General features: G+C 38.3%; 1 protein-coding gene across 2 annotated transcripts; it reads right to left on the bottom strand.

Moving 5' to 3' along the window:
• Positions 1-39: 39 nt before the first annotated feature.
• Neurl4 (neuralized E3 ubiquitin protein ligase 4) lies at positions 40-27122 on the bottom strand. 2 transcript variants are annotated; one of them, XM_028318406.1, is made up of 32 exons: positions 26642-27122; positions 25880-25981; positions 25532-25645; positions 25059-25220; positions 24236-24380; positions 23655-23721; positions 23263-23395; positions 22694-22849; positions 22149-22289; positions 20356-20446; positions 20137-20239; positions 19673-19849; positions 17917-18007; positions 17600-17717; positions 17019-17124; positions 16634-16684; positions 14968-15161; positions 14367-14552; positions 13349-13473; positions 12734-12843; positions 12329-12461; positions 11702-11843; positions 10806-10984; positions 10464-10557; positions 10099-10380; positions 9680-9762; positions 8013-8168; positions 6931-7116; positions 4325-5324; positions 2940-3111; positions 1455-1514; positions 40-1199 (listed from the first exon to the last, which is right to left on the bottom strand). In XM_028318406.1, the coding sequence occupies exons 1-32, from the start codon at positions 26792-26794 to the stop codon at positions 1100-1102; spliced, it is 5112 nt and encodes a 1703-aa protein (XP_028174207.1). In that variant the 5' UTR covers positions 26795-27122; the 3' UTR covers positions 40-1099. The 2 variants fall into 2 exon arrangements, with proteins under 2 accessions (XP_028174207.1, XP_028174208.1); XM_028318407.1 differs by lacking the exon at positions 16634-16684 and having other exon boundaries at positions 26642-26794.
• Between the last annotated feature and the right edge of the window lie 779 nt (positions 27123-27901).

The following is a 27901-nucleotide window of genomic DNA, read 5'->3' as shown; positions in this document are numbered from 1 at the left end:
GTATAAAAATGATAAAAATTTTAATAATCAGTATTTACAAAATTTGACGTCCTAAATTTTTTCTAAGTTCAGTTTTTAAGTAAGGGTTAACAATTCTACCGATACATATCAGTTTCATCTCTGGGTAAAAAGCCTTGTAAACTAGTGTAATTCACAATAATGTTAAAATAAATAGTGTTAAGAATCCAAATAAAAATAGTACAGGTACATAATTCAATAACGTTAAAGACGGTTGACCAATTAATTAATTTAGAATATTGATCAGGTGATGATTTTTATAGTGAAGTACTGATAAAGTGGTACGGGAATTTCGCCTTTATGCAGTACTGCGCACTCCTACGCGACTTGGTCGCTGACCTAGTGTCAATATGACACCTCTACTAATGTACAGCGATCACTCACGCGGAGCATATCACAAACCCGTGTGGATATATCACTAAGAATATTATTAAAATTGTTATACATTTTAAAACCTACTATCGATAAATAATATTTTTTGATCTGTATACTTCTATAAATATTAAACGCCTCACCGAGATACGTTGACAATAATATCGAGTGAGTCGGAATTAAGAGCAGGCTGGTCACCACAAGAACTGTGCTAACATAATTTAGGTTAGTTCAAATAGCTATCAAGCAAAGCTAGAGATAGCTTAATAAGGATGAAAGAAGTTTGGCATGTAAATAACAAAGGCATAATTTAGCTTGGTGGATTGAGATTAGCAGAAGAGCTAAAGACTGCTAAGTTACATACCTATTTCAAATTCAATTAGCTCAAATAATATCAACACTTGCTTGCGGTGTGGATCCAAGTTCAACAAGAGCTACTTTAATTTTAATGATCTTGTGGTGCGACCTGCACTTCAATACATTAGCTAAAACAAATATTGTATAACACAAACCTTAGCCAGCGTAATATCTGAGATCACAAAAATAATGAGCTTAAAGTACGTTACACTAATAAAGCATGTGGAGTTGACGCGTGGGGACTAAATCGACTGTACGTAAAATATCATTTTAATACTTATTAAGACAACCTGCTTGTGCCCCTTACAGTACAGCAAATAGATCATGTTCTGGAATTTGTATGCATGGTGGCTTACTCGTCTAAACTCGGAGGGTTGTCATCTATGAACACCATCGGGGACCTCAGGTAAATCAGGAATGCTAGCAGCCGATCGTTTTCTGCCTCAGACCCCCTAAAAGGTAAAAGATTATTTTATACAAAGCTGGCAATGTATTAAGAGTTGCAAAACTCAAGCAATTATAGTTTTTTTTTTAATTTCGGCTACCGATATCACATTTAATGTAATCAAAAGTAGTAAATAAAATAATTCAGTACTTAAATATTAATATTACCTAGACCGAGGATTACTCATCAGCCTCGTGTGGGCTACATCGTGTCTTACAAAGTATTGAATTATTATAACAATCTCAATAAAAACAAAACTTACTCTACATCAATTTCGATGGCCAATACAGTATTGTGTGGTTTTCCTTCTTCATCGAACCATCTGAAAAAAGATTACGGGATCAACATGATAAAAGGTGTATTGATGGGACACTTTCATGTTAGGCGTTTTGAGCAGGATGTCGTCATGCGTACACAGGAAAATATATGACAACTGCGTTAGGATGAAAATATCAATTACCAACAGTTATAATGCAAACGCAAAAATATTTTAAAGCTTTTAACTTCGTTTCGCCTCGTCTCGTCCGATTTTCTAAAATTGTCGGTAAATGCGCCTCAGTCAAAGAGACTATAGTCGTAAATCAAAGTCACTCACACGTCGAGCGTGGCGGCGGGCGCAGTGGAGAACATCATCGTCATCATTTCAGCCACATGACGTCCACTACTAAACATAGGCCTCCCCCAATGACTTCCACATCGCACGGTTGGTAGCGGCCTGCATCCCGCGCCTTCCTGCTACCTTTATCAGGTCGTCGGTCCACCTTGTGGGTGGACGTCTCACGCTGCGTTTTTCGGTACGTGTCCTCCCTTACTGCCCCATCGGCTGTCAGTTCTGCGTACTATGTGCCCTACCGATTGCCACTTCAGCTTGCTAATCCATCGGGCTATGTCAGTGACTTTAGTTCGTTTACGGATCTCCTCATTTAGGATTTGATCTCGTAAAGAAATACCGAGCATAGCCCTTTCCATAGCACGCTGTGTGCAACTTTGGGCTTCTTTATGAGGCCTATAGTGAGAGACCACGTTTCGGAGCCGTATGTCATCACTGGTAACACACACTGGTTACAGACGCAGTGGAGAACGCGGTCGTAAAACCAATCAAGACTCACAAGTCGAGTGAAGCCTGCGCCGAGCCTAGGGTCGAGAGGAGGTGATGTGTCTTGTGTCGCTAAGGAGTATAGTCGTCTAGCAAATCAATACTCACACGTCAAGAGCGGGCGGCGCGCGGGCGACTCGGCGGCGGCGGCCTGCGCCGAGCGGACCACGTGCCAGAAGGCGCTAGAGCTCAAGCTTGGGTCGCGCTATAGCACCGAATGTTGTTGGTAGAGGAGGTGAGGCGTCTTGTGTCGCTAAGGAGTATAGTCGTCTAGCAAACCAATACTCACACGCAGTCCTGGATCTGTCAATAGGCCGTATAGACTGCGGCATAGGGGCGGCAGCGTCCTAGGGGCGGCAGATTCCAGATGACGCTTACTCGATTTCAGAACCGCATCTGTGGTCTNCGGGCGCGATGGTAGGCCCTAAGGCTCTAGCCTAATGGCGCGCTATAGCGCCGAACTGTGTAGGCAGGATGTGGATATATTTATGTCAAACAGTGCCGCTTCCATCTTCGGTCTGATCGTCACTTACCATCAGGTGAGATAAAGGCCAAGAGCTTCCTCGTTGTGGATAAAAAAAATATTAACGCTATACCGCAGTGACAAGTATACGTTCTTCTTGAGGAATCCTTCAATGCTTCAATACTCACACGTCAAGCGCGGCGGCGGGAGCGGTTGTAGGCGCGGGAGCGAGCGAGCGCGGGCGGCGCGCAGGCGCATCGGCGGCAGCGGCCTGCGCCGAGCCCAGCGTCGAGCGGACCACGTGCCAGAAAGCACGCTGAGCGGCGCCCACGCCGTCGATGCGCTCGATTCGCACCCAGCCTGGTGAAGATACACTTATTATGAATTGAGTACAACACACTATAGTTCATTCAACTTATGATGGTGATTTAGACAGATAAAACGTTTCGTTTTATGATTCTAACTTTCTACGAATAAAAATATTGAGTTGTAAAAATCAATTACTTTTGTGTGTTTTCATCCTTCCAAAATATCAATAACTAATCTTTCTCAATTAACCTAAACAAGAATTTCTATTTATTTATTAGTTTATTATTTAGAAAAATTGTGAAAAAATATTAAATGAATTGCTTCTGCGTTAGTCGGAACTTTTGCCCATAGGGATGGGACATAAACAATCGCAATAAATCAGTAATCGGCATGGTGGTCATCTTACCATCGAATCACGATTATTATCTCAGGCAGGTCAAAGCTAAGTCAGTACGTGTGCGTTTGCCTTTGATGACGGTTTTGGTTAATGCGATTTCTCCACGTATTCTTTGTTATTGTTATTTTGATGTTTTATTGAATGAAATGCATATATTTAATTCTTTGTGATTTATTTTGTACCACTAAGAATATTCACGTTTATTCCATTTCCAGATAGTTCAAATTCATAGATATAATTTTGATCAAGATTAAAAATCAAACAAATAAAAGGCGATTAGATTTCTATAGAAAATATTCTCGATTCTAAAAAATATCGATTAGGTTTATAAGGAGCGCCTCACTAAATAGAACTGTCATAATCACCATCTTACGCTGAATGGACTATAGCAAATTGACATACTTTTTACAGCGGTTTCAAACTACCGTTTTTGGAAGCGTATGCGGCATAAGCGCTCCTTTTGCCACACGCGCAATTCGTACATTTGATGCGCTCTTAGCTCGTATACGCGTCGTAACGTCGAAGTATATCCGTGTACGCGAGTGAAGCAATGATATGCCTGCCTCTGTGTGAAGTCGCTGATAACCAATATGAGTGCGAGAGAAATCGTGATATGCACTAGTTTATTTTTACACCGCCTACCACGAGTCTTTGCGTCGAGTTCAGTATGTAACCGTTCTTAGTAACTGTCAAAATGTTATGTAGAAAAAAATAATGTGCAAAAAATATAATTCTGCACCTGCACCGTGGGGAACAGTTCAATCAACGTTTGTCTACTGCTAAACATAAGCCTTTAACAATGTTTGCAGGTAATTTCACATTATATTTATTACAATCCCTCAAATGAAAATGATATTTAGAACTTACCCGCAAGTGGTGGTTCCGCATCAGGTTGGCAGTTACTACAGTAGCACTTGACTTGACCCCACGACACCGCCTGTCTCAGCTCGGGGTACGGCAAAGCAAGGAAGTTCCAGTATTTCAGCACCAAATGCAAGTGCTCGCAGCCCTCGCCCGAGGCTTCCCACTCGGCCTCAAGGCTTTGCCCTTCGGCGCCTTCTTGATCGAAACACAACAAACGATTCAAATAATGCAAATTCTCCGCGGATAATGTCTCCGTCCAGAAGTCGTGCCGTGTCGAGTCATCCAACGACGAAGATTGCTCCTCACTAAGATCAGGCAAATTCCCGGTTTCGAGCGTCAACGCATCCATGATTTCATTATCCAAATTATCGACATCGCTAGCCTCAGGGTAGCGGTCGTTGTGTCGAATATTCGTATCACGTTCAGTATCACCGCCAACTCTAGACCCAACGCTGTGCGTGTGCCGTAAAGATCCTTTTATTTCGCTATCAAAAATATTATCATCGGCGACTTGAAAGCTGTGAGAGGAATGACTTTTACGTATGCAGCGATTGACGGCCTCATTGTTGTTGATGGGGGTGGAAGTTTTTGCTGGCTGGAGTATCAGGCTCTGGTGCAGGGCTACCCCGCTAGTGGTAGGGCTAGCTTTCGATGGCTCTGGTTCAGGATCTGGCATTTGTACTACTTGTTTGACGAAGGGAACACAAGGGGAGCACGGCGGGATCCAGATCGGACTCTCTGGATCCGGGTATGAGCTGGGGCCGGGTTGAACGAATATGGGATCTAAATCGTCTTCCACAAGGTTGTCTTGGCTGTACGCTTTTATTTGGCGCTTGGGGCGTATATCAGGAATGTGCATGTAGTCGCTGAAGCTGCCTCGATCGTCGTCATCGTCGTCCAAATCGAGCTCGGCGAGGGATTCTTCCCGAAGGTTTTCCGTTATTATGGGGAGATCGAGAGAATTCCCGCTCGCTACCACGTAGGGGTGTAGCAGGACTGATACCTGAAGTGAAAGAGAAAAACAAAATGGTCAGTTCATTGAACCAGGTGTCCGGGTACAATACAAAGACTAGTCAGGCTGCCCTGAGCTAAAATACCGACTATAGGATGTTATTGCTATCAGAAACTAATTTAGTAGATCGCGTGTACGCAAAGAGATTAATGTGCGTCTTCCATTATTACCCGACTGCGCCAGAAAGAGGGTTATGTTTTTCGGCTTCACCCGTTTGAAATTTAGTGTCACAGATCAGAATCATCATCACAGAAAAGAAATTATAGCCTATATGTATGTTAATCTGGGTTATAAACAATAATACTGTAAAGTTTCAACAAAATCCGTTCGGTAGTTTTTGCGTGAAAGAGTAACAAACATCCAGACATCCAAACTTTCGCCTTTATAATATTAGTAGGATTATTTAATCTGTGTAACGTGATTTGAAGTTATTAAAACTGGCATCTTATACAGTGTGAGTCACGTTAAAGTGTACATATGAAAATAGATGAAACTAGACCTATTTTTATCGACAAAAAAGAGGACAAAAAATTTTTGAGATTTTTTTTTAATTTTTTATACAATTTTTTTTCTTCCAATTACTTATTGTAAAGAAAACGTAATAACTTTTAAACTAAGCAGTATATCCTGATAAAATAAAAACAGTAATAATGCTAAATAACAGGCAATACTAAAAAAATACATAAAATACACAAAAAAAGCCAACAAATAATAAAAAATGATTACTTTTGAAAAAAATCTGCTTTTAAATTCGTGTTTTTTTGGTTATTTGATAAATTTCTCCAAAAAATGCCCCTATAACCGGTGGTTTTTATTGCGTTGTATTATTTTCTATCGTATTACCTTCGTAAAACCAAAAATCGCATGTCTCTATCCCTATCACAACGTTTGCAATGATCGTTTGAACTAAGCCTCTCCGGGCGCGCTATTCAATGCTTCATTAACAACGAAACTGAAAATGGCTCTAGATTTGTAATTTTGATAAAGACAAGTTAGATTTCAAATCAAATCAAAAGATGTTGAAGTAAAATAAGCATTTTAGTTAAAATTAAAATTGTCTCTACCTGTAGCGGAGAATAATGTTGTTGTAAGGCCTTTGTTCAAACGATCATAGCAAATGTTGTGATAGGGATAGAGACATGCGATTTTTGGTTTTACGAAGGTAATATGATAGAAAATAATACAACGTAATAAAAACCACCAGCTATAGGGGCATTTTTTGGAGAAATTTACCAAATAACCAAAAAAACACGAATTTAAAAGCAGATTTTTTTCAAAAAGTATAATTTTTTATTATTTGTTGGCATTTTTTGTGTGTTTTATGTATTTTTTTAGTATTGCCTGTTATTTAGCATTATTACTGTTTTTATTTTATCAGGATATACCGCTTAGTTTAAAAGTTATTACGTTTTCTTTACAATAAAAATTCGAAAAAAAAAATTCTATAAAAAATTTTAAAAAAATCTCAAAAAATTTTTGACCTCTTTATTGTCGATAAAAATAGGTCTAGTTTCATCTATTTTCATATGTACACTTTAACGTGACTCACACTGTATAGTCGCATTAAGTACGATTTTACTTCAAAAACTATCCTTACTTGTGTTACGCGACCATATAGGTCGATCATAGGGTAAACGTGGCTGAAGGAGCGCGGAACAGGCCCGAGCATGCCCACCACCTGGCCGTCCAGGTCTACCACCAGCTCGCTGTTGAACCTGAAATGGACCGTCAGCACGGACTGCTCGCCCAACTCCTCTAGTGCTGATGCCATGCTGGTCTTTTTCTGAAAAACAAAAAGGGCTATTAACGCCACGTATGCCTAAGTGCTGATCAGAGTGAGACAAATATTTTTATTTTAGGCGATTATCACACTATACCACGCTCCGCCGCGGTCCGCGTGGCGACCATATAACGAATCCCGCGCGCAAACGCGTTGTCGGTGTGTGCCGCGCGTGTTTTCTATACAAACTGAGGTACTTGCATATAATGATTAAATCTGTCGTCCCGCGTACCGCGGCGGAGCGCGGTGCAGTGTGATAATCGCTTTACTATCTGGAATCCTGGCATGCGACCGGTTAAAAAGTATACGATTATAAAGGCACGTTTTTAGTCCAGGATCAGTCAAATAATTATGGGGTTGCCAACTTTCCTTTTCATAGCAGTTAGATAGGTTTATTATTATGATGAACTTATAACTTAACTATCGGATTGTCTTCTCAAAACAGATGCCAATCCAAGATGGCAGATATTGAGATTTGAAAAATTAACCACAACTAAAGAAGGATTCATCCGATTTCGGACGGCCCACAGCGGGGGTTCCAGGTAAATAGCGAAGGCTGGCAGGTTGTCAAAACGGAGACGCTACCAGTGGCCTTATTCACGCATTTTGACAGTCAAGATCTCGCTGACGTTCAGAAGTCGTCCCATTGAAAAATAGTTCTAAATCCGTATTCATAAGGATCATTTCGATAGAAGATTACTCGATAGGATCGCAACGCAACTCAGCGATTTGTTGTCATTGACGTTTTGTTACGTCGTCCAATCGAAAAACAGTTCTAAATCCGTATTCATAAGGATCATTTCGATAGAAGAATACTCGATAGGATCGCATTCAGCGATTTTTTGTCGTTGAAGTTTTGTAACTTGAATGAGGCTACTGGCCATTGTCATAAGACTCACGAAGGTCCCGTTGTCGTGCACCAGGTCGCTGGAGACTGCCCACAGCGGGGGCTCCAGGTTCATAGCGCAGGCCGGCAGGTTGTCCGCCGGCAGAGTCCCCAGAGCCCCGATGGAGACGCTACCAGACCACTCCCCACCCACTTTGTCCACGCGGAACTGTGGACAACGAGACACACCTTCTATTGTTAAGGGTCCTTTCAAAAATCGGGTTGTATTGCTAAAAACGATAGAAAATAAAAATAAACAGCACATTGACAGTTTCTGTTTTGACTATATTGATCGTCCAGGTAAAAAAAAATTGAAAAATCAAGTCTATAATAACTATTATGGGATCACATAAGCTACTGCACGTTATATGCCCTTTCTCTATACACTGTAATGTATCAATAAGCACTGTTTACAGCTAGATGAACTTTAGCCCTATTGATACAAATTCAAGGTCAGCTGTGCTTGCGGGTTCAAATCTCGCATGGGGCAAATTTTAGTCAGACGTATAGAGACGTCTATTTGTATTAATTTTTTGTCTGGTCGCCATAGCTTTGTTTAGTTTGGGGCGAAGTTTCGATTTACAGCTTAGTAAGCAACCGCAGAGCAAAAGTTGTAGTTATGTAACTAGCATATTATTATTGCAATTCTTTAACTTATACACTAATTTAAAGCATAAATATTCTTTGATTTGAATAAGAACTATTGGTACGTACACATAGTTATTAGGAGACTATGATCAGTACTGTATTTTTAATTTATTAGTCTTTTACAAACGTCTTTTGGTAAATTCATCTCTTGGAAATCGCTTAGCGAATTCGCAATAGGCAAATAAGAACTCGTTTACAGAACTATCATTATATGAAATGTACGTGCGTGTGCGTATTATACTCATCATTGCAGCGCTTTTAACAATCGCGTGGGCTCAGTCCAACACCTTTTTTTTAATTAGTAATTTGTCAGTACATTATTCCGTAAACCCCTCGTGGTAAGCTAATAAAATATAAATAACAATAAATAACGCTTGTTATACAAGTTGGCTCATTATAATAGTTCAGTAGCGGCAGGGTTCGAACCCGCGTTCCTCGGATCTCGAGTCGACATTTATGCATACGGTAACCTCACATTACAAATGCAAATGTATTTTATGCAGTAGCATGATTTCGCCAGCTTAATATCATGAAATCCACATTATAACAACTTAAGCCCTTAATAAAAACGTGTTAAGTTTATTTGTCCATGACAGGATTTGAACCCGCAAGCGCTTAATAATTTTTAAATACTATTCTGAAGATTCTTTTAAACGTGGTAAACGATCATAATAATGTAATTAATGTATGTGCATTAAAATATACCAAAAAATAACGAAATGAACATGTAATAAAATCAATAAAACAGAGCAAAAACAAATAAAAAATAAGCCGTGTGATAATCACACTATAAATTGCATTTACATCCCACATACGCAAATTGCAAACTCAGCCAAATCAAGCCAAAAAAAACTAAAAGAAATTATCAAAGAAAATTGGATCAATTGAACTTGAAACTTTTTACTTTTTACCCAATGAAACACAGCGCGGCAACTAAAAGCTTGTAAAAAATAATAAAGAAAACATCAAATTAAAAAAGTAACACGAAAAATAGCGCTTTACCAGTAAAAATATTTTCATATGGCCACCTACCCTAAAATTGTTTCCCCTTCTTAGCGGTTGACTAACTATAGCGATACCATCTTTATATCCTGTCGTGCGCACAGCAACGGTGTCTGAAAAGATTGTTCATCAAACGTCAAGATTGAAGCATCAACAAGTACTTATTTGAAAAGCAAAATATTTTTATTGGATACACATCTATGGTGTGGTGTGTCGTGGTGGCAAGCCCTCGCAAAGATAGATAGGTACATACAGTATGAACTTTGTAGAAAAAGAACATACTTAATTTTGTCTATTTGAAGAAGAGGCAAAATAAATTATGACGATTCTGACACGACACAACACAACACAGATGTATTCCTCATTCAACTCATGTCAAAATCAAATGAATTCAAAACAATGACCAGCATTAACATGAAATAAAATATTAGATGTGCAAAAGATCTCACCTGAACTGCACAGCTTGATATTCTTTCCGTGGACGTAATGAAATGTGTACGGTAGGGGGCGTCGCTTTTTCTTCGGCTCCGTATTCGCCGGTACAGCAGTGGAGGTACTGGCTTCTGCTCCATCGCCAGTCTCAGCCGCTGCTGTCTCTTGTTCAGCGGACGCTGGTTCGTTTGACAGTGGAAGTTCAGGGACTTCGCCTTCGCTGGTAGACGCTTCAGCTTGACCAGCGCTATTTCCTTCGCCGTTTGCATCAACTGCTGGTTTTACGTCATCGTTCGGAACTGTGAATGAGAATGATTTGGTTTATAATGACGTATTTTAAACGGATAAGTATTGAAATGTAATAGGATAACAGATCTCTTACTTGTTCGTTGCAAAAACGCTCTGACTAGACATCCCCTGCTAACTGCTTGTATTTTTGTGACGTTGCCAAACAACTCCATGAGGACATAAACTCTCTGTAATAAAGTCAGCGAATGTACATTAATTTATTTGACTATGAAATAATTTATCTGTATATCAATATCAATAAATCAATCTTCAATCTTATATGACCGTAGCATTAGCAATCTGTAATCGTGCTACGTTAGGGCTTGTACACAAAACTGCGATGCGACGTCGCATCGTAGAAAATCGTGTCCTATTTTGTTTGCGTTGGGAATCCGCATCGCGAAGTTTTGTGTACAATCCCTTATTCTTAACTTACATCAGGAACTTTTTCGAAAGCCATGTCCAATAGCTCCATGTTGTAGTATATTAGCACACGGTTATCTGTAGTCTTCTTGAACCCGATGCGATCGCCAGGGCGCAGCCACTCGAACGACGGCAAGAAGGAATAGATGTCATGCCCTCGCGAACCCAATCGAGTGTATTTCATGTACTTGCCTGGAATGAAAAGGGTGATAATTTGAATAGGATGTATGAAAGAGAGTAAAGTAATATGCGATAGCGCACCATTTCGGTTCAATACTCGTTAGTGTCGTCATCGTTTCGTTACTACAAAAAATATTGTATAACAGAAAAGTGAAGAACAGGCTTCGGGCTGTTTCAGTACGGTAATCAGTACGGAGAGAGATGTATGGAAGTGCGCACATTACACCGATTTGGTATCGAACGATTCTTCAAATTAAAATCGGGCTCAACTATCGGGCAACTAAAAATCGATGGTTAGCGCCTACGTTTAGCATGACAATGTTTTTGGTGGGATCATTTATTGCGAATCAATGCGTCATGACGCATAATAGCGTTTGTGCTAGTAGCGACCTCTGCAGCGAATTCTGCGTATAGGTCGCGCAACGAATGTTGAGGCGAGCACATACTGATATAATGTTTGAACAGAGAATACACACAATACATTCGAGTCCAAATATCGAATACACTAGCTGCCTCGCTTTTGCTAATTGTGTGCAAGCGAGACAGAAAGCATACCAGTCAGGGCAAGCAACAAGACGTCTGCGACAAGCGTATACAGATACAAATCTTTGTTTTTGTTGATCGCCTCAACTCTCGATGCGCGACCTATAAATCCTATAACAATCCCAATACCCACAGATGTAATGGTAAGACCAATACATTTGTGGGTTATAACAAGTGCATACTAACCGTCAACAAAGGCCGTGTAGTGAGGCAAGTACAACGCTGACGGTGGGAAGCTACTGTTGACGTGAGCGTTCAGTATGTTGATGTCAGTCACGCCCATGCGAAAGCTACCCGCGTAACTATGGTTGGTTTCCATTATCTTGATCTGCAATATTATTTGTCATTTGACAACATCAAAGTAAAACATATTCCAAGAAAGTGATAAGAGATCTACGATATCGAGATTTATAATTATGTAGATATATTATTGTAGCTGGTGAAGACAAAATGTTAAGAGTGGAAAGCCATTACTTCTACTTGATAAAATAAACACATCTTTTCATCGCAAAAAAGCGAACTCAGTTGACTGAAAATTGTTTGATTTCAAAGATACTAAAACCGCCAGTCGAAACCGAGGGGGCGCGTGCGCACAGGTTTCTTTTGTCACCGTGACAGTATGTTTCTCCATAGAAGAATAAGTCCAACGTTCTCTCTTTTTCTCTTAATTAAAGTGTAAAAGAGAAATGATATACTTGTCACGGTGACAAAAGTCACCGGTGTGTGCGCGTCCTAACTCGTTTTTTAGGGCTAGAATAAGTATTTAAAAAGAAGGTATCATGGAATCCTAATATCTTAATTTTTGTGGCATACCTCGAACATCTCTCCAATAGCAAGATGCGTGGAGCTGAAGACCAATCCTGCCATCGGGTCCGGCGTGTATCGCTTAGCGAACGAACACTCTTTCATTAGGCAGACATTGTCACCGCAGTAGTCGGAAAAACACCTACGGATTCAAAAATAGTTCAATCTAAAAGCGAAAGGTCACTGACTGTCTCACTCATTGCGAACTCACAGAAACTACAAGTGCTAGGAGTCTCCAAGTTTCCATGCGGGTTCCTTTTAGAACGTAGGTGATCACTAAGACGGGAGTTAGCAAAATGCAACACCTAAGGGGGTAAAACGGGATCCACGCGTGCGAAGTCGCGGGCGGCCGCTAGTAGTTAAATATTTTCAAAAACACCTCCACTTTTAAATCTAGCATTTTTACTAACTTACCAATATGGCGGAGGCGGCGAAATGTAATTTCTTGCTTCCAATAATGAATTGTCAGAATTATTGCATCCGTTGTAATTGAATGCTCTTTCTTCATTTTTCATTATTGTCACCTATGGAAAACAAAGTGTGATGAAAATGAAATATTTTCTGGTTATAAAAGATGTTTATAGCAAAAATGGCCCTTTAATTCAATAAATTAGTTCTACTATAAAACGCCGTGCCCGTACACGGTTAAAATACGAGAGCTCGTTTTTAGTTTTCAGATAGATGATTAAATAATTTATCTAATTTGATATAGATCGTTTCATCCACGAAGATGCGCCCCAACATTCTTCCGCTAATGTTCGAGTGTTATCGGTACACACTAAATTATCCATGTGTGCACACGCACACTACAATAATGACGCTCGGATTGCTCGGATCAAACTCCCCGCACCCCGCGCTAACCTCGACCAAAAATTGATGGTGCGCGTCTTCGTGGATGAAACGATCAATATTCGACGACATCGGTGTTAAGCTTGTGAAGTGCAGCCAATAGCACTTCAGACCACTTTAAGGTATAAGATTTTGTGTTACACTTGATATGCTGTCGTCTGTATATGAACAAATACTAACCTGAGTGCACTGGCCATAGAGATCCACCACGGCGTATATGTTGAGATGGGGCACGTACCACGCCTTGCCCATATCCATGCCGTCAAGGTAGTAATGCAAGCTGCGGTCAGCGTGCCACATGATGCCTGCAGGAGATATATGAAATAGAACTGTTCTTAAAAGATGTAGAAAAGTTTTAAGATACGTTATACGTCGCACAACGAAAGTTGAGGCGAACACTTAGTCACACTAGTAATATTTGTAACTGTAACTAAAGTAATATTTGAATACAGAACAATGGATCAGAATACACAAGAAGTCATCAGCGCGACAAGCATATAAAGATACAAATCTTTGCACATGTTGATCGCCTCAACTCTTGCTGCGCGACCTATAAATTGTTAACAGCAGAACTGAATTATGTGAATGAGATTATGTATCAATTAAATATACTAAAGTGAGACCACATGAGCGTATTACACAGAATATTAAATTTTGTTTGAAAAGACAAAACCAAGAGACTGCGCCGATTAAGATGTGTACTGCGACCTTCGCACTGTCCATTCAGTGTGCGCAGTCTTCTGTTACGACTATGCTTACACTATGAGCGTGTTGAGATTAAGTAAGTACCCACTTCTGCCGCTTTGGGGGCGTCCATTAATTACGTGAGACAATTTTGGCTATTTTTTAACCCCCCCGCCCCCCTTGGTGAGATTTCATGAGATTTTGCCAGACCCCCTCCCCCACCCCCTAATCTCACGTGAGATTTTCCAAAATGCCTATTTGCAATGTAAATAAGATAATCCATGCTTCGAAAATATTAGATTTTATAAAAAAAACCCGACCTGCGTAAAAAAATTAAGTGAAATGATAAAACAAAACGTTTTATCATTTTAGTACAATTTTTAATCATTAGTTTACATTTTGTTAATACTTAAGCATTGGTAGCAAACTGCGTCAAAGATAGATGCTAAGATGTTACCATCTATGACGGTGCTGCAAAAGTCTCTTAATACTTCACTGGGTCTACTTTACTCACCAACTCTGCTTCCCACGGTGAGTGTGTCCAGATCAAGCGGGTACCCGCTCCTGACGCATTCCCCGTCTTTCATCATGGCGGCGCCGCTCAAGATGTACGTGTCCCAGCTGAGATCTGTCGCAGTTCCTGCTAAGGCTCCCACGCCACCGTTGCTTTCAAGATCCTCTGGACGTATAGCTGTTACGCCTGCCAAACAAAACTCAGATTTGAGTTTTTGACAACAACTTCAATGTAAGGTAGCATCAATATCTAAATTTATTAAAAAACACCTGTATTTTAACGGACCAGACCAACCATGTAAAGTATTATTTATGATCCAAGAACCATTATTGTTTAGTTTTTAGGAAAGAAGTAAGGGTTGGAAATTCCTGAAAGATTAGAAGACTACGAAGATAGCCTCAAAAAATTTGACACTCTTATCGCAAATGATTTTAGAATAGAATAGAATAGAATAATTGTTTATTTGCATAAAACATGGTATACAGTTGTTACAGCTATAAAATAAGTCCACATGTTTTGCTACATAAACAATACATAATAAATAAATAAAACAATTTGGGGTGTTACTCATATTTAGAAAAAATATAGCTTTATAACTAACCAATCTCAAGACTGCCGATCCAGCAGTCGACCATTTTGTCGATTCGAAGTTCGAACATGTCGCATTCTCGTAACGGTCTCGAGCTGAACAGCACAGCGTCGTTGAATTCCGAGTACACGGTGCCTCGGTACGCCGTCGTTCTAGCTCGGTTAAGGTACGCGTTCCGTCCGTGCACTCGGTGAAAACACATCTCGCTGTGGAACAAGCGCAGACAATGACGTCACAAGACACTAAGGCCAGGCGTACACAGACTGCTTCAAGCAGTTGAGACCATAGAAATGCCAATTAAAAAGTAATCAGAATAAAAATAATGCGTCGCGAAGAGTGTGTGTCATGCACACATCGCATTCAGAGCTACTATTCGTTCGCTTACCAGGTTGCAAGTAATGTACGTACAGCACCACTACATACGCAGTGACGTGCGATTGAATCCATTCTAGTAGTTTGAATGTGGTCATTATCCACTGCGGTATCAGTACTTAACGTTCGAATAACTTTTAGTACTACGCAAGTAATGTAAACTGTTTACTTCAATGACGTCCCTGCTGTCATCATTGCTGATACGAGCAATGCGTTCTGTTTTTGGGCATATTGCTGCGACCCTGGCCCCGCCCCCTTGTCACATCTCCCTTTAGTCTCTGTGATCTGTGGTTGAGACCGAGTCAAGCACTCGGTCTAGCCGCACAAGAACAAGCCGCGACCGCGCGGTGAACTATAGTCATTCATTCGCTGCCGTACACACTCGAGCAGTCCTATAGTTCACCGCGCGATTGCGGCTTCAAGCAGTCGGTCTCAACTGCGTGAAGCAGTCCATGTACGGCTGGCCTAATACAGGATGTTATAGAATTAACGCTGATTTTCTTATAATTGTATTGCAACAACTTTTATTATAGCACCAACAAAAACTCCCAATTGTAACTATTACAAATTGAATGAAGAATTTATTACTTAAGATTTTTTAAGACCGTAAACGCTTGTTCACATTCAATTTGTAAGGCTGGTTTTAGTGTCACGCGGACCGTCCGGTGCGGACCCGCTCCGCACGGCCAATCTGTATGAACTTCTAGGAAACGTTTTAGAGTAATGCGGTCCGGAGGAACCGCTCCGATCCCTAGCAGTTCATACAAATCGGCTGTGCAGAGCGATCCGCACTGACAGTCCGCGTGACACTAAAACCAGCCTAAGCGCATAAAACCAAGACTGGGTTGCACCATCTTACTTTAATTACATGTGCATTACTTTAACGAAATTTCATACCCGGGCAGTGACACAATTTTTGAGCGTAACAAGCATACAATTTGATCTGATAATGGCATTACGTGTTAGGCAGTGTTAGTTATTTGGCACGTGTGAAATGGTTTGTAAAATTGTAAAGCGAATTTACAAATAAACAAATGAATGAGTTTTATGAGTGCCATTATGATTTATTACTTATTTAATTATATTTATTATATTTATGTTTAAAACAAACTTTACATAGTGTGAAATAGATATTAGCACGAAACTAAAAGTATTGTTGACATGAATATTAATTCAATTTGAGAATATTGCAAAATCCAAACAATGATACATTTTCACAAAGAACATCCACTTATTCCGATTCATAGCAAAATTGACTTTGTTAACTAGCCCTATTAATCTATGGACAACTATAAAATAAACTTACTTTTTTTTCGCTGCGGCATATGAGTAATTTGTTCTAACATCATCACGTATGCTACAGAAACAATTTGTACAGTTTTACTTATCAGGACAGAAGTATTATGTATGTTTATGACTATGTATAGGTACAGTCGCCAGCACACCAAACATTTTATTGCAAATTAGCATCTATCCCAAGTGAATAAATTGCCAGTAATGAGCTTGATGTGCCGTCGTCGGTACAAGCGGAGCTAGGCGTGGAATACAAAGCTAAGCGTGAAGCAGACTAAAGTTAGTTAATTTATTTATTTAAAAGCTAGTGACCAAAGCCTTTAAACTTCATTATTAATCATTTTGATTCGTGTGAATCAATCATTTTTAGCTCAAAATGTGCATTATAAACAACTTACGGGTAAACAGTTGCGTTAGATTCTGTAGATATAGGAGATTCGGGTGAGAACGGTGGTGGCATGTAACACTCCACTATTGTAGCCTGCGCGACTCGCCCGTACAGATCTATAGATACAAAAAGTAAAATGAAATATTTTTCAGATACGAGTGAACATAACAACAATCAAATCCTAAAGTTTCAAGTTATCAGACTGTCGATTTCAGAAGACGCAGGAGAAATTCCTATTACCTGCCAGACGTTTATGAGAAACCCATAATTTACAGCTTAATAATATTTATATTCATCTTTCTTGGAAATGTTAACGGATCAACTGTTTTAACTATCCGCCTCTCACTTATATTCCTGTAACCAAGTTCTACAGTAAAACCAATATCGCCAATAATACCCAACCAATAAAGACTGACTATCCCATGGATAAGTGAATCTGTCATTAAACCATGACTGTTCATTTACCAATACCAAATAATATACAGCATATACAAAAGCGGTTCAATAACGGGAACTGTAGGAACCACTGTTCCCGCTGGAACTCCTGTGTTCCAACAGGACTGTGTGTGTGTAAGAAATTAGTTCACTTACCAATAATACCAAACACGTGTTCTGGTATGTTGAACGCAGCAGGACCTTGATCGACGCCATTCACAAAAAAATGCAGGATGCCCATGTCCTTTCGCATCACGCCAACTGTATCCCCCTCCTGAAAAGTAAAAAAGAAATATATTGCATAGCACTTCTAAGAGAATAGAGAAGCGAGTGCTAAATTCATAACAAGTTTTTTTTAAGAACATAAAAAATAAATTGGTATTTGTATAAATCCTAACAAGAGGTACTTATCTGGACAAGAGGTGTTTTTCTGCTATTTTAAGTTCATTACAAAATACAAACTAGGTACATACCACTAATCTGTTGAGATTCCTGACATACTGAGGTATAATTATTGTCCCATCTCGAATCACGTCTTCTCCGGTCATTGCCCAAGTGCCGGATCTGTCAGAAAACGTTAAAAATAACATTTTATAAAACAAGACCCAATGCTAAAAAATCTATTATCGATTAAAAACTCAAATGAAACTGTTGTAGCAGTCCTGTAATGAGGGTTTTCGCGATTGAAAAATCCGCCAGATGGCAATACGTAGACGCGAGTTCCAAATGCTGCGTGATTGGTGGATTTTGACATATCTGTCAATGTCACATCAAAAATAACCAATCATGCAGCATTTGGACCTCGCGTCTACGTATTTCCATCTGGCGGATTTTTCAATCGCGAAAACCCTCATTGTCTGATGACTCGCCTCATATTAGAATCCCAACATTATATCGTTTATTGTCGAACTACTCAGTCAAACACAATAAACAGCACATTAGGTATTGTTTTATAGCCCGACCAGGAACATAAAAACCATCGCCATGTTGCGGAAAACTAATGGTACTAATTTCTTTTAATGGCAACAGTAACTGAAAACTTCATTGACATGTCACCTTGCATGTCAGTCTATTGCTGTCAAAGTTTAAACCAACTTTATTTTAAATGTGCGCAATTGATTTTGTGAATTAAATTGCTAAAATATTTTTATAGTCGTGAAAGAAAAGTGGTTCACAATATGTTGAAGTATTTGTCGAAGAGAAATACTAAGGGTTCGGACAATATTTTCATTGAATAATGTTTCCGACAAAGGTTGTCAAATTGACTGACATGTTTATCGTATAGTACAGTCCACTATGAAAATTAGTTGTGGTTTGTTTCAATTACCTATTTTAAATTTTTTTAGCACTTTCTAAGTGTTGAATTTTATGGAATTGGGAAAGAAGTACCGAGTTTAAAGCGTTCATGAGCAGACATTGCAGTTGAATATTCAAGTTCTGAATTTGATTATTGATGAACAATAAAATAAATCCTACTAGCTCGATTGATGGTTTCATTTAATTTGTTTAAACCAGGTTACCTATAATAATATCAAATATCATTATCATCAAATTAGCCCGTAATCTTGAATCCTGATACATAAAGTTAGCCAATTAATTTAACACAGGTACGACTGTACTCAGTGTTGCACTATCAAATGCAATGGGGATGTTGCCTGGGTCAAAAAGCAAGAGTTTTAATTAGTGCGTCAGTTAACTTATCAAAAAATACTCTACACGTATTTTTCACTTTTTCAAACTAATGAAAATTTAAAGAGATAAAGCGCCCCAAAGTTCATAAGAAGAGGCCCGTGACGTCAACGCTTGCTTAAAAATGCCGCACGTTGTGACGTCGTGCGCAACTTCAACGCACCATAACTATGTAATTATTTGTTAGATTGACAAATAAAAATATACGTGTCCAATATTTTTTGATATTAAACATTACGGACTAAAAAAATTTTTTTAGGCAACTAGCCTATTGACGCGCCTCTATGCTAGGGTTTTTATGTTCCTGGTCAGGCTATAGTTACAAAATCACACGGATTACAAAATAATTAGGTGCCACAAAACGATTAAGTCCTGTTGTATGTTCAAAGTTATATGAAGTCAATGTTTACTCAGGCAGGCAACTGAGGTGTTAAGAAAGAGATATGAAGATTACTCAACAAATTACGTTTCCATAAAGTTTCCTAATTTCGCAAGTGTCATTTTATGAATTATCTAAATAATAAAGACGTATTCACTCACTTTTCATTGCTCATTTTGAATGGAAATTTAATATCATTAGAAGAATGCTGCGTGACTCCAATCTCAATGCTTCCGGCCCACTTGGGGATGACTAGGTCGAGCCGCACTTGGAAAAGCTCGCCAGTCCTGAGGGTCCTGTTGGTCATTACGATTCCGTTGTTGAAGTATTCGAAAGCACTGAAACACAAATAAATATAATTGATACATATTTACTTGAGCACTTGATAAATGATTTTGTAGGGTAGTTGACACCACCAGTTTATTGATGATCTTGAGAGCTATCAAAATGCAATTCACCCAGATTTTGTAAAAATACAGCAAAACACTACACTTTTTTTTTTGTAATATCACCCCTATTACGACTGCATGAACTACTGCACTGTCTTGCATTTTGAGAGCTCTCAAGGAACATCAAGAAACTGATGGTGTCAACTGCCTAATCAAAATGGAAAAAATATACTCACTTAGGCCTATGAGCAGTCTTACCATCATTAATAATAATAACATTCGAATCACGCAGCGTATGAAATAAAAGTGTATGTTCGTCTATAGCCGGCCTATATCGACCTGAAACATTAATGGAAAGTTAAACAGTCTGGCTAGAATAATATTTAACATAAAACCCAACTGAAATTGCTAAACTTTTCTATTTTGTTCATTCATATAGAATAAAGATAACTCACACAGTGGTACTGGAAATGGATATCTGCAAGGGACAATAGCCGGTGGATTAATGTTGCTATCTATGTCCTCACAGGGGTCAACTATGGTGACCTGCAAAAGAAATATTCCTTGTAAACCTTAGAATATCACTTACCGAGATACCATGTTATTTTAAGTGAAGATATAAACTTTCCTCCTCCATTTTCACACTTCACTGCACAGCTGAGCCAGCCAGGTGATATTAATATTATATACGCAGAAAAACTACCACACGTGTAGACAAGATCTCAGAGCAGTGTCTACTGATAAAAGTCGAGGCACAATGGAACACCTACAGACGGTTAGGTACAGTCATCTACAAAAAATAGTTGACACAAAAACCGCTATCGATTTGTCGCACACGGCTTATAAATATTATTTTTAAAAAGAGGATTAATTTCGCTTTAAGAATTAACATGATGTCATCTTAAGGTAATCGTGATAATTATTATCTTTCTGATCTATGAAGTTCGCCGTGAGATATTATTATGCATTTGTTATTTTGTGAAAATCTATTAAGTTGTCCGTTGCCGGCAGTTCTCTCGCGGTAAGATTGTCGGTAATATTCCCTAAGTTACAGGCAACATTCACCGAACACTGCTAGTGTAGTTAAGTTTGCCGGGCTGATTATACCCAGGACCAAAATAGAAGAAGGTGAAAAGGGTGAGATGCAAGGTGATCGTATAATTATTTCGACGCACTCAGCTAGACAGCCTCCGCAGCTTCAGTTGTATCGCGTTATGCTGTTAAAACGTCGGGATAAAAGGTATTTTAATTTGATGCACTTAAAAAAATCTAGTGGCTACGTAAACATTCTTTTTTTCATAACTGTCGGATTAAGTTTCTTAAAATAATAAAATTTCAATGTACTTATAATAACTTAAATTCAGCATTATGAATTAAAACCTTTGAAAACAACCGTTTTTTACTTGCATGAGTAAAGAAGGTGACTCACAATAATTAAACATCAACAACGAGCGCTACGTATTACGCGTGCAAACAGTTTACATATTTTTTCACTTTTGCAAAATTTTACAATGACGCTCTGCTCCCTATTGCTTTTAGCGTGATGGTATATAGCTTAAACCTTTCTCGTTAAATGGGCTAACCAAAAAGATTTTTTCTAATCTGACCTGGTTCTTGAGATTATTATAAATCCTAATGAAAAAAGGATACTATAAAGTAAACGATTTTAAATAACAAGTGCGCGTGGACTTTATCTACCTAGCTCGTACTTATTACGTGTCGTGTAAGTTATAAATTGCTGTATTTGATTGAAAAAGAGGCTGATAAGGGTGACTGAGTTTATTCCGCCACTTCTTATCAGCACCTGCCCATATGTTGTCCCGAAATGGTAGCAGGGCAAGCTATATTAGAACGTGTATAAGTGCCCTGGAAAGGGCCTTCGTACCGAATAAACTATTTGAATTTAAACGCGTACAACCAAACAAAGTCATCAATACTGTATCACAGTGTTTTTCAATCTGTGGGTCGCGACCCCCTGGGGTGTCGCGAAACCTCTATAGGGGTTCGCGAAAGGTCGTAAAAACTACCTCAGTAAAAAAAACAGTAAAGTATAAGTAAGTAAGTTATATTTACCAATTATGCAAATTAATGTATTAAATGTTGTGTGGATTGAAAAATTCGGTTCCTACGACATCTATGAAACCTTAAAAAATGCGCGAAAAAGAAAGCGAACGGTCGGGGTGTCGCAAAATATTTTTTCATAGGGGTCGTGCCATGAAAAAGGTTGATAACCACTGGTATCACATACCTTCACAGTCATGCCGTAAAGGTCTACAACGCCCCACACTTGGGGCTCCATCTTGTCCGTAGCGACCCCCTGGTCGACGCCGTTTATGAAGTAGTGCAGCTTGCCGTCAGTCTTCCTCATCATGCCAACTGTATCACCCTCCTAGGGAAGTAAATAAAAAATGGCAGGAAAAACAGATTTTTTTCTATGAAATCACCTATTTTGTGTGTAGATTGATGTGCAGATAACATTATGCATCTAATAGTTTTCAAGGTGATGGGCGACATTTTAGACAATCAGATAATATAAATAAACATACATAAAAATATTTTTTCTAACAATAAAATCAATAAGTAATCAAAATAGGTATTGGAGTACTGAATTTCACAATAAATCATCTACATATTTTCTGCCAATAGACTTTGATAAGCACTTTTACAACGTATCACTTCGTGGATATTTCAGAAAATTTTGTTAATTTCATAAAAGAAATCTTATTATTTATTAATAACATCCAAAACAAACAAACATTGAAACTTATTAATAAGTTATCTAATAAACCTTACCCGCAATTCGTCTAAATTGAAGTTCCCATATTCCATGCAAGTGCCGTTCCCGTTGAGCAGAACTTTGCATCCAGACATCATGATGGTTCCGGAGTCCATGTTGGTCATGGTGGACGGAAACCTCACTGTTGCTGGGTTGTGTGTAGTCACCCCCACCTTGACATGTTAAATAGAGATTAGTCGTATCAAGTCTGCAACTGATACGCCATTAGTTCATTACGTAAAAGAATTACTAGGTATTATCCATTGTACTTTACGTTAATCTCTATCCTACTCTGTATTTGAATAAAACTGGTGCAAATTTTTTAATAAAAAAAATGTGTGTGTACAAATAAGTTCCACTTAATGAAATGGCTCAAGTTTTTATCTACGCTCAAGAAAATATTCTATTTGTCTGACAATGGTCTAAAATATAAATTGAACTAATCAAAGCCTGAATCTAAGGTAGAGTTCGAATCGAGTTTTGGGTGTAATTTCATAATAATAGGCCAAATAGAGGGTGGTAAAGACAAATTTTGTTTAACTTTAACAGTCACAGACATCAATGGGAATACTTTGGTATTGAATACCTCAATACTGCCACTCCATTTGTCGACGAGGCGATCTATACGAATCTCGAATAGTTCATTGTCGTACAGTGGCCGATGCGTCATCACTACGCCATTATTGTAATCATCCAGAGGCCTGGCTCTTTCAGCAGACCTGTGGAATACAACATTATTAGCTGACCTATTTACAATTAGATCATCAACCTATTATTATTGTTTCATGGCTTCAATGGTGCGTATTTGAAGCATACTGGTTTCACCAATATCAAGTGTTAAGAGACTCTAATAAACAGAAGTAGCGGTCAAGCTCAATGCATGGTTTTTTACATCAATTATTATCGCAACAGTAATGTACAAAATTACTAGAAGAAATAAGTTTTTTACACAGCACATTATACATATTTCACACTTACTTATTATTACTGGATAGCTTGACTAGTATGCCACACCTCGGATGAAATCGTAATCGTTCTTGAGTCGCTGCAAAAACGAAATCACATAAAAATTTTGTTAATAATCAAAAACTTGTTGCTTTTCAGATAATGCCGTCAATGCAATGAGGTCATCAACTTCGATGACGTGGTGGACAACGAACAAGCAACTTCACGTCGCAAATCATTTCTGAGGTTCCTGGTTTGGTTGGCTAGTTGCCTGATCGGGGCACATAAAGTGATGAATCAACAACTTTCAAGTTTGATTACGTCTGACCTAGGTAGATTAAAATTTAAAACAGCTGCCAGTTTCAATTAAATTGTGTATGTGCCCTGTACACAATTAATATATGTATACCTACTCAGTTTTAATTTACAATAGAATATACTAAGGGCCTCGTTCACCATCTATGAAACCCATAGACGTAGCAATTTATCGAAATTCATCATCTCTGAATAACACTAAAATACTTCTTATTTTACTTGCTAAGTAGTGGTAATTAGGAAGAAATTAACTAATTGGAACTTTACTCGGAGATGGTGAAAGAGGTCCTAAGACTTACCTAGAGCAGAAGCTCCATCAGAAACCATTGGAATGTAAACATGCGGGAGTGATGGTAAATCCTTTGGGACCGGTTCTGCAGGCCCGACTGCCCCTTCTAACTCACTCGACGTCAAAGTATCGTCATTGTTTGGATCCTCTTCAATCTGAAATGAGATATATTTTATAGGCCTCTTCAAAGTGAAAGGGATTGGTAATCATAGCTCATGCCCACTTAGGGACTTATGGGGGGTAGGGTAGGGGAGGGGTTTGTCACCCCGGTCGCCAACACCGCCACTGACTGCATTGCTGTTGCTAGTTACAGGCGTAGAGATAGTCTGTGTGAGCTACTTGTAGTATTTTTTTTTTTCAAAAATCAACCTGTTAATGAATACATGCAAGAAAAATCTACTAATCACGTTCGTTCGTGGCTGGCTGGCTGGTGGCTGAAACAACAGCCAAATAACATCCACTGCTAGACAAAGGCTTCCCCCAAGGACACTACGATACTAAAAAGTCACGATAGCCGGACGGTGAAGGGGTCGGACTGGCCGACTCGTGATCCGGAGAACGCGGGTTCCGTCCCCGCCGCCGCTTGACTATTGTGGTGAGCTCACTCATGACCCAAGCATATTTAGCTTAGTACGAGGGGCTAACAGGAGCATTAGTAATTTGTGAAATAAAAAATTACTAATAATACCTAATCCTTTAAAAAAAAGGATTCCCACAACACGGCCGGTCCTATGATGCCTGGCGGCTATTAGGTATGGCCACCTGGCTATTAGCCAGGTATTTCCTGTGCTAACCACAAAAACCAAAACAGAAATAAAATAATGTTAATGTACCTGATCTAAGCTGCTCTCCATTATAGGTCTCATACCATTGGAATTAGTAATAGAAACTTGCACACATTGTCCGTAAAGATCTATTACGGCAAACACTTTAGGAGGCAATTCCGTTGCTGCTATGCCTAGGCATCTCCCATTGATATAAAACATTAACTCAGCCTGTTGAAGGAAATTAATATCTTTAAAGTAATTTAAAAAAAATAGTAATCCTAGTAATATGTTAACATTTGCAAGTATTGAACATTCTGAAGGTCTTGTCTTAATAAAATTGTACTAAAAACAGTGCTAATGTTAAACTTTAATAAATAAATCTAAAATCAGATGGTTTTGGAATTTTCTATGTTTATTTAACATTATGCATGCTTCAGATTTTTCATGATTGTTTCCATATTTTCAATAAAAGACCATGAACACTAAAGAAAGATTGATGAAGGTAAATTATGAAGGATAATAAATAAAAATCTACTTACTTTACTGGAGCGCATAACACCCAAACAATCTCCTTCTCGGAGAGTGTCAAGTTCTGGTCCATAGGAGTTGACTACAGTTACACCATCTTTAACTATAGAACTCCCAGACATAATCTAGAAAATTAACACCTTAATGCCACATGGGTCGCACACAATGGGGTTTAACATCGCTAAGTGACCCTCGGCATTTAACAGTTAATTAGAGCAAACAAATATCTAAATTAAAGCACACTACTATAATTTCTATAAAATAAGATGGTTTTAAATACCTAACTAAAAAGTCCAAACCCAAAACTAAATCTATAAATTATAATGAAATGTTATTAAAGTAAGTAATAGTGTAAATACCCAAGCAGTATTTCGAAGCTTAGTGGCTGTGGCTGGAAGTTCCATATACTCCGGATCCAACGTTGTAACACCAATTTCGAGTGACCCATTCCAAACATTCACCTAACAAAAATTTTTGATTCTTATTAGACATTTTAAACTTCCGACTCAGATATTCTATTGATTGTATAAATGATATTTTTTTTACGTAACATTAGAAAGGAAGGAGACCCAAGATGATATTTTATAATAATACCCACATAATTATATTTTTCTTGTAACCAGCTCAACCTTTACCAGGTATTTGTTTAGAAACCAAAATTAATAAGGTAAATAAAGCTTACTCTGCAATGTAATTGTAAGACAAGCTCTATATGCCCCAAAAACCATAAGTAAACAATGAATAAGGAGATTCTGTGTTCATATTTTAATAAAGTTTGCTTTGCAAATAAACCTTGTACTTAAAAGCATTTGTGCTTTGTTTAAAATAACAAAGTCTATATTATAGTAGTTGCAATACTGTTTTTTTATTTATTTTTCTATGTATTTGGGATGCTTTTACTTTGGGCCTTTATGAACCTGAACTGACAAGATTATGTGAAATATTATAACTAACTTGTATGGGTATTCACATTGTATTAAATGTGATTACTAAGTCATTTAAAATGTACATGCATTTTAAGAAAATACTTTAATCATAAGAAAAACTGTATTGCTTGCTAGTCTTAAAACAAAGGAAGGGGCATTGTTAAAACTACAGAAGTTAGGTGTACAGGTGCTTACCTTTCTATCAATGCACACTTCAAACATAAGATCATCTTTCAGAGGCTCTGCGCTTAGTATCAGGCCGTGATTAAATTCTACAAAATTTCGAATAGCAGTCGAATTGTCGTTGAGGAGCGTGACCCTGTCACCGCACCTCCTGTGGAACCTCATTGTTCTAACTAAACCACGGGCACCACTTAAAACTTTATATCGAAGCTTAATAGGACTAATATCATTTTCACAGTCTTTTTTCCGCACTCCATTATTCTTTATTTATTCAGACCACTTAGCACCCATTTATGTGTTAATTACTTTTAAATGCATATCAAACGAAAAAGCCCTCTCTACGCATAGATTTTTTTTTCCAATATTATAAATATAACACCCAATTATATTCATTATTAAAAAGACATAGTTTAATTAATTTAGAAGAAAGAAACTAAATAATTTCCTCGATGAATTAAATTTTACGAACAGACAGACATGAATGACGGTTCGATGAACTTCAGTCAGAGACAGATTATCAAACTTCATTCCCTGACACATAGTGTTGTCCCTACAATGTTAGTCGAATCAATTTTTAAATAATTTTCGTAAAGGTACGGCTTTGTAGTTGTAATTAAGCCAAGAAATTAATTATAATAATTAGTATATCAATGCAATTAAAATTTTTGCACACCTCGATGACAATACGACTCAATGGACCATAGACACTCCAGACAGTTGTGGTTGGCATTTAGAAGATTGCCCAAGGCTGTGTTTATAATTTAAAAACCTCAACGGTTGTCTTTGGTACCTAATGTGATATTCTGCCACTAGATGGCGATACTGATCTTTGAAAATCTTCGGTTGGAGTTTGGCGGTAATAATGAAAACGGCGCGCGTCGTTCAAGCACGGTAATACTATCATACAGTATTGTAACTTCATATAAACGGACGAAACGCGAGCTTTCCTTCGAAATTCAAATCTCGGTATGCGCTCGACATGCAAAAGTCGGGGGTGTCGCAAATGTGCCACAGTAAAAAACTGACGATGTGTTGTTTTGTAAACAGTAAGTGTTTTTTTTATAAAAAATAATTACAAGTACCTATTTATACAGGGTGTTAGGTAAATGGGCTTATAAGCCGACACTAGCCCATGTTAACATTGTATGTAAATGGTATGGTGTAGTCAGTGATATCATATTTTTTTAAATTGTCATACAAAATAAAATTTATTTATTAAGATTTGTATGAAAATTAAAATTATTAAAATGCTGATATCAATTTTCTGCCTTC

Source organism: Ostrinia furnacalis, unplaced genomic scaffold, assembly GCF_004193835.3.
Source record: "Ostrinia furnacalis isolate ACB-3 unplaced genomic scaffold, ASM419383v2 OfSCF6815, whole genome shotgun sequence".
Classification (NCBI taxonomy): domain Eukaryota; kingdom Metazoa; phylum Arthropoda; class Insecta; order Lepidoptera; family Crambidae; genus Ostrinia; species Ostrinia furnacalis.
Note: the sequence above shows the minus strand (reverse complement) of the source record. Positions and strands in the feature narration are given on the sequence as shown.

What these genes read in the sequence shown, in the direction of transcription:
- Neurl4 (XM_028318406.1), bottom strand. Translation starts at nt 26,794, where the DNA reads ATGAGGTTCCACAGGAGGTGCGGTGACAGGGTCACGCTCCTCAACGAC. An exon ending in TCAATTTAGACGAATTGCGG is followed by an intron (nt 22,290 to 22,693) that starts GTAAGGTTTATT and finishes TTACTTCCCTAG; the next exon opens with GAGGGTGATACAGTTGGCAT. An exon ending in CACCGTGGGAAGCAGAGTTG is followed by an intron (nt 13,474 to 14,366) that starts GTGAGTAAAGTA and finishes TATCTCCTGCAG; the next exon opens with GCATCATGTGGCACGCTGAC.